The sequence below is a fragment of the Hipposideros armiger genome, unplaced genomic scaffold, assembly GCF_001890085.2.
Source record: "Hipposideros armiger isolate ML-2016 unplaced genomic scaffold, ASM189008v1 scaffold_41, whole genome shotgun sequence".
NCBI lineage: Eukaryota > Metazoa > Chordata > Mammalia > Chiroptera > Hipposideridae > Hipposideros > Hipposideros armiger.
This window is the reverse complement of record NW_017731391.1, coordinates 1353030-1364688: the sequence shown is the minus strand read 5'-3', so window position 1 is coordinate 1364688 and position 11659 is coordinate 1353030. Positions and strand designations below refer to the sequence as shown.

Sequence of the window (11659 nt, the reverse complement as noted above, 5' to 3'; positions counted from 1 at the left end):
AAAAGCCCATGTTTTTCAGCTTTGGTAAAAGAACCCATTAATGCAGCATGACAAGTAAGTACAATTTCATGGCTCCCTCATTATTTTAAGCAGGAGGCCTCCTTAGAGGCGCACAAATAAAACCAACATAGATCACCACTGACCCTAGGCGCGGGGCCAGAGGTCAACTCCCAGGGGCTGCCAAGTTCTTCTTTCTTGTAGTGATTTCCTGACATTTGTCTGGGAGTGACGGTCCTTTGATACCAGTTTTTTATTGGGAGAGAATTTGATGTTAACAGAATTCCATATTGTACCTGCCCAACAGGAGAAGTTTTATTTTAAGCGTAGGTTCACTGGAGATGCTCCTTTGTCCACAGGGCAGAGATTTCCTCAGCTCTGCAGCCTCTGAGCTTTGTCTATTGTCACTTATCCCAAATAAGTCGTCCTGATTCTGGGAACTGATGATTGCGTCATTGGAAAGGAACGTGGGAATCTTCTGACTAAACTCATTTCTCTCCCTTTTGAGAGGAATAAGTTGAAAATAGAGGAAAGACGTTTCATACTTCCCGGCATTTAGTGCGTTGGCTCCCAATTTTGTGACAGAATCAGAATAAAGATGCACGCTCTGATTCACAGCAGCCCGTAGACCAGCTCCAGGAACCACACCAGCCACACGCTACCTGTGTCAGCCCCTTGGTCGTGCATCAGCTAAGAGTGAATGGTGGAGAGTTGGATTTTCATGGCAGGACAGTTGCAGAAGCTTCCATCGTAGCTTTGTTCAGATGGGTTCAGACACACTGCCTCCAGGGTTCTACCTGGGTTTGCTTACGTGGATTTAGATGTAACCTGCCTCCTGCTGACTTCCACCCTGGAGTGAAGAGTGTTGCAGCCTTAGAAGCAGCAGCCATAAGTCTGGGTAACGCCCTGTCACATTAGTTCATCACTGTGGCTCAATGTGATCATTCATTTCTTTCTCTGAAACTACCAAATGCTGGTTCCTTTTTCCAAATCGATAGCCCCACACAGACTATGGAGGCATCTGAAAATGCCCGTGTTGGAACGCAGTTAGGCAGGAAAACTGCTGTCAACTACCTGATGTGAGTTATACCCAGGAAACGGGGGATAGTATGAGCAGTTCCCCACCAGGGTCCCTTGTGTTTGGTGTCCCAGTGTGACAGCAGCGTGTGTTGGTTTCTTTTTGGGGTCTCCTCTGATATATGCAGCCACTGTAGTAACCAGAGAAAAAATGTGATCCCCCTGCTAGGAACAGAAATTTCAGGAGGCTACGTAGCCATTCACATACCTACAGTTTTAAAATACAGGAAGTCCCACCTACATGGAGCTTGTGCGCCGAAACTTTATTTGTAGTTCATTGCTTGAAACCCAAAGCACATTTTCCCGAAGACGTGTTATAAATGGTACCTATATTCCAGGCAGGTCCGGAAGCCTGTAATGTATCTAAATGTATCTAAAGTACAGTCCTGTGCGGTTAGCAGGACAGGAGCTAGCCACCATCTATCACGGTGTTTAATGCAGCCGTCCACGTGCAGAGCACGTCCTGTTGCTCTCCTCACTCACGCTCTCTGGGTCCGGGTGGTTAATAAGGCCTCAGGTGCACAGGTCCCCTCCACCACCAGGCTTCCTTCTCCATGTTCATGGCAGTGGGGAGAGGGCAGGAGGAGTGCTTAGAAGCATCCAGGCCACACTGACTGAGCCAGCGCTTCTCATCCTGTCACGTGCACACGGATCACCTGCGGACTTGCTAAAGTTGCGGACTCTGATTCAGCAGCCTGGGCGGGCTCAGAGATGTGACTTTCCAACAACTCCCAGCGGCGCCCACACTACGGGTCCACAGGTCCCAGTCTAGTAGCAAGAGTCTGTCAACATCATAGGGCGCCAGAGAGGGTGGCGGAGAGAAATCCTGAGTCACTACAGAAAGGACGTGCAGAGCGAGAGAGCTGGGATCTATCTCAGAGGCCTTCTCTGGGTTCCTTTTGGCTGAGAACTTTTTGCCAGGTGAGGAAGAGTGGGCACACCCTGGGTGCCACTGAGTACTGGACATGTGGCCGCTTCCTCTCTGAGTCCTCTGGCCAGGGCAGGCAGGAGCTTGCCTGACAGTACTTAGCCCTCGGAAGAGCCAGGCTGAGGAGAAGCCCGTGTCTGCTCCGATGTGCTACAGCATTGCGTTACGAGCACCCTTTGTATGAACAGTGCCTGTGGAAACACAGCCGGAAATACTAAAGTCGACAAGGAGTGGGTCACCCAGGAGCCTCACAGTCTAGGGCCGAGACAGTGTTTTCACGTGTGAGAACCACTGGGGCATCGGGCATCTTCCCCGGCACACCTAGGGTTTCTGATGCAGTGGGCAAAGAGTGTACTTTGGAAACCTCTGATCTGACACGGGGCAGTGAGGGGCCTGGGCCTGGCTTAAGCTTGTCTCCACCCCTGACTAGCTGTGACCTTGACCATATGCCTTGGTGCCTAAATGTCCTCTGACCTCATCAATAAAGTGGGGCTAAAATGAGTACCTACCTCTGGGCGGTGGGAGGCTTAGGTAACTTATCCCTGGAAAGCTTGTAGAGTGTCCCAAAGCGGGTGGGCAAATGAATCATTGGCGATTACAGGCATGGTCTGAGATGTCCAGTTTAGCTGCTTATTATTTATTACCTGCATGGCCTCGGACAGGTGATCTAACCTCTGTCACCTTCCTTGTAACATGCACATAAAAACATACCTACCGCATAGTGTTGTCTGGAGGATAAAATAAGTAATGAGCTCAGCACAGTATCTGGTATGTAGTACGTTCTCAACAAACATCAGTCCTTGTTACTCAGGTGCGCCAGAGTGATCACTCCCTGGAGAAGAGGAGGTGCAACCTGTGCTCCAAGAGTTATAGGTTTTACAAAAGTGAGTCTTGGGTGCCGTAATAGGGGGTATGGAGAAGGCCATCGTCCACTCCACCCACACCCACTGTCCCCTTCAACCAGAGGGGTTCATCTTTGTTGGGGTTCAGCATTAAGATTTGATTTTATAAAAAAAAGGTTTGAAAATCAGTGTTTTGGAACTGCAGCGTGCTGTGGGGCAGGTACATGGTCTCAATTTTCAAAAAGTTGACATTTGCCTTTTCTGTTTCATGTCCTTGAACAAAGATTGAAAGAGCAGACGGCGAATTTAGAGAGATGTACGAGTATATATAACCTTAAGTTCTATGAGGCTGAATTGAATTGTATAGTTAGTTTCTGCCATTAGATGTACAGTGTTGGGAGTGACCGCGTAGCAGCACTGGCTAACGTAGACTGTTTATGTTCTCTCCGCTAGATGAGCACCATGCCGGGACTGCCCACGCGGCCCTGCTTTTACGACATAGACCTTGACACCGAAACAGAGCAAGTCAAAGGCTTGTTCTAAGTGAACACGACATTCACAGGACCCGCATCAGGTAGGCTACTGTGCTTTTTACTTTTTCTTTTTTTTTTTTCAAACCTTTTTTAGTTTTATTTTGTTTTGTTTTTCTAATATTTTTGACAAAAGTGGTCTGATAAGTAACTTCCTGGCTTGGTTACTATGAATTCCTAACTAATAACAGCCCATGACTTGGTCTCGCCCGCGTGTGCATATGCAGTTAGATGGTCAGGACACAGGCCCTTGGGGAAAGTTAAATCGTGTCATCTCTGAATATGGATCTGTTCAAGGCATCTCACGCCATCACAGCGGAACCCTGTAAACTCATTATTCTTTTTCCAGAATTAAAACTAGTATCTGCTGTCATTTTAAAGGACTAACTATACCACATGTCTCTTGGTTACAGAGTTAGAATCATGTGATAGGAGAATCTCAGTGTATTCATTTTCTAGAGCTGCCGAAACAGAGTATCACAACTGAGTGGCTTAAAAAAACAGAAATTTATTCTGCCCCAGTTCTGGAGGCTAGAATTCCAAAGTCAAGGTGTGAGCCAGGCCAGGCACCCTCTGAGACTCTGGTGGACTCCTTGGCCTCTTCCCAGCTTCTGGTGGTTGTCATCACTCCTAGAGGTTCGTCGGTTTGCAGCTGTATCACTCCAGTCTCTGCCTCCAAGGTCCTATAGCGTGCTCCCTGTGCGTCTGTGTTCATATGGCATTCTCTTATAAGGACACCGGTCATATTGAATTAACCTCCCCCCCCCCCTTAATGACCTCACGTTAATTACCTCTGCAAAGACCCTGTTTCCAAATAAGGTCACTGTCATAGGTACTGCAGGGGGTGTCAGGATTTCAACATATCTTTTTGGGGACACCATTCAACCCATCACACTCAACTGTGGCTGAACAGGTGAGTTAGGCTCTTATGCCACTGGAAAGACACATGAAGATGGGACAGGTCATTCAGAGGGTCCTGCGAGTCACAGGAAGCACAGGGCAGCAGAGGTTACACCCCCTCGATGGCGCGTGGTTCTCACAGTTTCAGAGCGCTGGGCTTGACATGGAGCTGGCTACGGCAGCCCACAGCTGGCGCCCCTTCCTCGTGCTCCTGTCTGCCCCCTGCTCCTGCAGCCACACCTGCTGGCTTCCTTCCCATCATGAAGAAAAACGACCACCCGCCCAACCATCCTCCCTGGAAAACTCCCAGTCAGAAGTTGCAAAGGCTCAGCTGCCTTTCCCCATCCCATATATCAAACATGTCCTCACCGTATTCTCAAGACTCATTCCTTTCCCCAAAACACCCCCAATTCATTCTCCCACTCACTCCTGGTCCTGGTCCTCCGCCCAGCACCCCTCCCTCCTCCCAACATGTTCCGGGCCTTCAGATGAGCTTGTTTGGCCCAGAGACCCTTCTTCCCAGTATCTGAGAGGCGGCCCTAAGCCAGGCAGCCAAGGTGAAGCATCTGTTTCACACCAGTAGTCAATATGGGGAGCGTGGTGGTGGTGGTGGTGGTGGGTTTTGGGGGGCGTTTTTTGTTTTCATTTTGTAAGACTGTTACTAAAACACTGAAGTCCTGGGTTATGATGAGGAAGGTAAGGGACCATTTCTATGAAATAGCATGAATGCAAGGTGTGGAATTCTTCGGTTTGGGCTGTGTGTGTGATGTTTCATGTTGCTTGTGTTTTCTGCAGAGGAGTGGGAATTGTCTTTAGTTTTAACCACAACCACATTTCATGTCTTTGTCTTTTCTGAAAAAGAAAACAACAGAAAATGAACTAGAGGAGACTTTTTCTTTTTAACGAAAAAGCCCATAAACTTGAGTTTTGATAACAATGTTATTTTGGTCATTTGGTATGAGGAGGAGGGGAGGGCACAACGTCTTGACTTTCCCAGCTAGGCCTTGGGAGACTCACAATATCCTTCCTCTTCAACTGAAAATTGACCCCTGTCCTGATTAATCTCTCTTTTCATGTCAAGCACCCATTATGTTCCATTTCTGCCGTTTCTCATTTTTGTCCAGAACAAGTGTGGACACTCCTTTCATCTCTCTTGGATAGTATTTTTCCAGCCTTGCGGTCCATTTTCATTTGCTCTCCAAGTAGGTCATATAAACCCAATTATACCTTAGATATTGCAGGTAAGACTCAGGTAATGCCAAGGGACATATCCTGAGCTCTGCTATCATGTCCATGTAAATCCTGTTTGTGTTCGGTAACAAGTATTCCTCTGGATTTTATTTAAAAATTGGGCAAAGGTGGAGGTCAGACACTGGTCTGTGGTGATGACTTCCAGGGTGCCAGGCGCTGTGCTAAGCACCTTGCACAGGTGGTCACAGCACCCCTTGGAGGCAGGTGCCGTTCCAACAGGTGAGTCCTTCCTCTCTGGTCCCTGAGAGGCGGCAGCTGAGGGATCACCCCAGCCCACAGGACTGCAGAGCTGTCTTTCCACTGCTCAGCTCTGCCTCTCCTTCCGTAGCTAGCATACGTCACTTTGCCTTCCCCTGTCATGTGTCGTGCTGGGATCGACCCAGTGAAATAGGCAGTACTTTTATTTCAGAGCTGTGAAAACTTTGGCCCAGAGAGGTCACAACTTGCTCAATTTGCACAGCCAATAAGCACGAAAGCCAAGACCCAGCCCAGATCTGCGTACTCTCGGTCTCAGCCCGTCCTCGGTGCCCCAAACCACAGGACGTACTCTTCATTTCAGCCCTGGGGAAACGAACTTCAGCCCATCCTGGAAGATGATAACCAGCTATTTCAGCAGACCTGTAATTTGGGGATAAACAGGTGATTAAAAAAAAGAAAAATAACAAAATAATTATTTGGATATTAAAAGCTATGACTGTCCAAATTATTTTTAGTCACAGTATACTAGGGCTATCTCTTACTTAACTCTCTCATTGAATGGCATTTTCCCACTCACTTATCGAAGGCTTTTTTTCTTTGTGTACTGTGCCAAATCCTGTCCTAGGCGGTGGGCAGTTGCTCAAAATCCCACCACTTGACCTTGCTTGAACAATGGAAAACAGGTCCGGTGTCATAAGATAAAACCACTAAAGAAAGCAAACGTTCCTTCTCAAGGGCTGTTGGATACAATGATCCCACAAACATCCCCGCTGTTTCCTGTACCCTCTCACATACAGCTGTCAGAGACCACTTCTCCAGACAGAGGCCTGTGGCTACTAAAAACGCGTCAAATAAAAATGTTCATGCTTGGATGACTGTCAACTCGGACAAACGTGGGCATCGGAAGAGGAAATGTCCAATTGGCTGCTTTACTCACACGGTGGTCAGACTCCATCCAGATGGTTCTTTGCGCTCAGCAGAGCGTGTTGCAGGCGTGTCCCACGCGGAAGAAGACTGCTCAGCCGGTGATGGTGTTCCTTCCTTCCGCCTCCTCACCTTTCCTGCTTACCTCACCCTCTAGGAAATTGTGTGCAATTTAGTATGAGCAGCAGATGCCGAGATATCCCCAAAATTTGAGCTCCTTTTCCACGTTTCCCTGTAATGCTTTCACTGTTGTCAGAATCGGGGCATGATTCATTCTTTTGGATGTCACCAAATAGAGCGAATTCAAATAAGTTATTTGTCCCAATGAACCTGATCCTGCGACTCTGCTGTTCCGTCTTTTGTTTGAAGGCAATTGGATGTAGGGGGGTTGATTCTTTCCCCCTCTTTGGGCTTCTGATTCTGAACCATCATCGTGTTTCTAAACCTTGGCAGGATTCAACTGAACACAACAAACTCTGGCAGGTTTCCTGAGGAATTTAGATACTCCCTACTTTGTTCTGATGTGCGAAGTTGTGTTTAGAACGGAATCAGATTGACTCTGGTCCTGCGATAAAAGTTACTTACCTAAGAATTGTTGTTCTTGAATTGCACACCCAGAAAGGAGGATCATACCAGCTCATTTCTTCCCTAAACTGCCATCAGAGCAGAAAATTTCAATGATATTAATAATCATAAGTTAATCATGAGTATGGTTGCTGCCTGCAACCCTTCTGGAAGCAGGGCCTCTTATCCCCAAGTTGCAAACCCACAGGGTTTTGGGGTTCCCTGGAGGAGCACCTGGGCTCTGTGGTTTTGGTCTTTATCTTTTTAAGGAGCAGCTCAAAAATGGTTCATCACCATTGTGTTTCAAGGCACAGGTCCTCATGTCACCACCCCACGCCATCCTTGGAGTAGAGCGTGCCCCCCTTCTTCTCCCATTTCCAGGCAGGGGCCAAAATTGGCTGGAAGCCCAAGCTACTTAAAGAAAAGATTGTGATAACTAAATTTAGGGGTGATATCTTTAACATCTCAGTGATGTCTAAAGATGGTGGTAGGTAAATCTTCCCTAACTAAAATGGAATATTTTGAAACGTAGCAGTTGTGAAATTGTTAATTCCGTTTTAAAGAAGGTATTTCTGGGTACTTTTTGTTGTGGGGGGAAGGCTAATCATCTTATATTTTAAAAATCATAAGGCAAAGAAAATAAATATTTCAACAAAATAGAATTTTTCTAATAACTGAATCTATACATGGTTAAATTATTTGTCAGCGAAAAAAATCAGAAAAACCTCAGTTATGGCATTAGTCATAATCTACTACTTGGTTGGAAAAAAATTATAACTTGTAAGGTAGGAGGAAAGTTTTAACCAAATGCTATGAACTTTCTTTCCATTGCAGAAGACATTTTTATCAGACATGCAAAATGGTTAATAAGTACATGGTGACTATCATGCAGCTTCACTAACAAGAGAAATAAATAGACTTCATTCTCCACAATCCGAAAGCAAATCTCTAAAGAACCTCATGATATATAAAGATTAAATTATTCACTCTTCAGGATTAAAAAATATGGTCAAAATATGTCAAAGTGACTTTGGTAACATTTAACTTTAACCTCTGTTATACAACAATAAGAACCAATAAATTATTGCCTCAAAACAGTATGGTATTGGCAGAAAAACAGACACACAGACCAATGGAATAGAATTGAAAACCCAGGAATAAACTCGTGTATATATATGGGCAAATAATTGTTGACAAAAGAGCCAAAAACATATTATACAACGGAGAAAAGAAAGTCTCTTGAATAAATGGTGCTGGGAAAATTGGAAAGCCACGTGCAAAAGAATGAAACTAGACTGCTGTCTGTCACCATACAATAAATTAAATCAAATTGATCAGACCTAAACATAAGACCTGAAACAATAAACTCCATAGAAAAAAGCATAGGCACTAAACTAATGGACCTGGTTTCAGAGAGGATTTTATGAATTTGACCTCAAAGGCAAAGGGAAGTAAAAGCAAAAATAAATGAATGGGACTATATCAGACTAAAAAGCTTCTGCACAGCCAAAGAAACCATCAACAAAACAAAACGGCAACCAACCGAAGGGGAGAAGATATTTGCAAACAACACCTCCAAGAAGGGGCTAATCTCCCAAATACATAAAGAACTCGAACAACTCAACAACGAAATAACAAACAATCCAATTGAAAAATGGGCAAAGGACCTGAACAGACACTTCTCCCAAGAAGACATACAAATGGCCAACAGATACATGAAAAAATGCTCAACTTCACTAGCTATTAGGGAAATGCAAATCAAAACCACAATGAGATACCACCTCACTCCGGTTATAATGGCTATTATCAACAAGACAAGTAATAAATGGGAGAGGCTGTGGAGAAAAGGAACCCTCACACACTGCTGGATTGGTGTGTAGATTGGTGCAGCCACTATGGAAAACAGTATAGAGGCTCCTCAAAAAATTAAGAGTAGAATTACCATATGACCCAGCAATACCTCTCCTGGGTATCTACCCAAAAAAATCTGAAAACATTTATCTGTAAAGATGTATGTACTCTGATGTTTGTTGCAGCATTATTTACAGTGGCCAAGACATGGAAACAACCGAAGTGTCCTTTGATAGATGACTGAATAAAGAAGGTGTGGTATATGGGGTCTGACAATTAAGGTGGAAAACTTGTTGCAACAATGTTGCTAACCTTTTTTGATATCAGGGATTATTCATTATGAATTTGTACCAACTGGACAAACAGTTCACCAAGTTTACTATTTGGAAGTGCTGAAAACGCTGCGTGAAAAAGTTAGATGACCTGAACTTTTTGCCAACAAATCATGGCTCTTGCATCACAACAGTGCACCAGCTCACACAGCACTGTCTGTGAGGGAGTTTTTAGCCAGTAAACAAATAACTGTATTGGAATACCCTCCCTACTCACCTGATCTGGCCCCAGTGACTTCTTTCTTTACACAAAGATAAAGGAAATATTGAAAGGAAGACATTTTGATGACATTCAGGACATCAAGGTTAATATTACGACAACATCTCTGATGGCCATTCCAGAAAAAAGAGTTCCAAAATTGCTCTGAAGGGTGGACTAGGCGCTGGTATCGATGCATAACTTCCCAAGGGGAGTACTTCGAAGGTGACTGTAGTGATATTCAGCAATGAGGCATGTAGCAGTTTTTCTAGGATGAGTTCACAAACTTAATTGTCAGACTTTGTATATACACAATGGAATACTACTCTGCCATAAGAAAAGATGAAATACTGCCATTTGCGACAACATGGATGGATCTTGAGCTTATTATGCTAAGAGGAATAAGTCTGACAGAAAAAGTCGAGAACCGTATGACTTCACTCATATGTGGGATATAAAACTGAAAACAACAAAGGAACAAGACAAGCAAACAAAGAAACAAAAACTCACAGACACAGATGACAGTTTAGCGGTTGCTAAAGGGTAAGGGGGGAGCGGGTAGTAGATGAGGGTAAAAGGGATCAAATATATGGTGATGGATAGGAGAACTGACTCTGGGTGGTGAACACACAGTGTGATATACAGATGATGTATTCCAGAATTGTACACCGGAAACCTATGTAACTTGACTCACCATTGCCACTCTAATAAATTTAATTTAAAAAAGAAACAAACATTGCCAGAACTCCTGAAGTGGCCCTTGTGATCCCTCTCAACTCTTACCTCCTTCCCTTCAAAGGAAAAAGACTATCCTGACTTTTTTTGGAAATTGCTTGCTTTTCTTTATGGTTTTACTACCCAATTATTAAACCTTAAAAAAAAAAAAAAAAACATTAAATCATTGTCATTAGCAAAGAGAAGCCAAGTATTATAACTAACAAAAAAGAAAATGAAATTTTCTTTGTCTAATAAGAGGAAAGAGCTAGTCGTCCCCTCCCCTACTGGTATATGTCCTGTTGCTGCTATCACAAACAACTGGGTGGCTTAAAACACCAGAAATGCATTCTTTCACAGTTCTAGAGGCTACGTCTGAAGTCAGTAGGCTGAAATCAAGACCTCAGGAGGCCCCCTCCCCCTAGCGGCTCCATCCCTTGGCTCCTGCAGCTTCCAGCAGAGCCCCCTCCTCTGTGACCAGTCACACTGCCTCTTGGTCTCCGTGTGTCTGGGCCCTTTTTGTATATTCTGTCTTCCAAAATATTCGCCTACTGAATCAACTTCTGTAATTTTTTCCCACTGAATAAACAATAAACTTATTCATTCTTACATTCTCACCTTGGTTATTGCATTTCTGATTTTTTGAAACTACTATCAGATTTTTCTGTGCTTTTGCCAACTCTTTGAATTCTCTTAAACTGGGGAACCGTAGGCTGTCATCTCAGCCCCTTAAACACAAAACCACTGGCTACAAAGGTGCCATGGCTAACCAGCTGCTCTCCCACCTCCCACCCTTGGAGCTGGAAGGCCTGGCCCCAGGCTTGCGGTGCCTCTGCCTCGGTCATCTGCCGTCCACCCAGCCCACGCTCCTCTCCCCAGCTGCCCTTTCCCTCCCCAGGCGTCACTGAGCCTCACATCTAGGGCCACCGAGGTGGGGCTGGCCTCCTCCCTGAGCGGAGGGCTGAGGTCTGCACCATGCAAACCTCCCTCCCGAACATCTAAAATATTTTCTTTTTGTTACTGTATATTATGCTGGCAGTGCTTCTTTTGTTTACTTCCCTGACTTGATCAGACGTTAGGGGAGTATTTGAAGTTCCGAGTCCTCTGTCTTCATCAGCGAGGTCTTCTGTGCTGAAGCTAATAAGCATCTTCTCTGGCTCCAGACCCCTCTCTCATCTGTGGGAGGCCGACTTGCTGTATTCCAGCTGACTCTGAACTCTTGGCCCAGGAGATAAATTCTTCCATGTATAAATTCAGATTAAAGGCTGAATACTTGGATTTACACTTCTCCTGGAGTGAATACATTTTTTTCTTTTTGGAGCATAGGTATCTTGTTTGTTCTTTTTAAAATA

At 44.8% G+C, this 11659-nt stretch overlaps 1 protein-coding gene across 1 annotated transcript in view; it reads left to right on the top strand.

Moving 5' to 3' along the window:
• The window catches only part of MTHFD1L (methylenetetrahydrofolate dehydrogenase (NADP+ dependent) 1 like), a 193336-nt gene that overhangs the window by 180757 nt on the left and 920 nt on the right, over positions 1-11659 (top strand). The window contains exon 27 of the mRNA XM_019638958.1: positions 3298-3418. Within this exon, the coding sequence (XP_019494503.1) occupies positions 3298-3387 (90 nt within the window). The 3' untranslated portion in view covers positions 3388-3418. The remainder of the gene's footprint in view (positions 1-3297; positions 3419-11659) is intronic.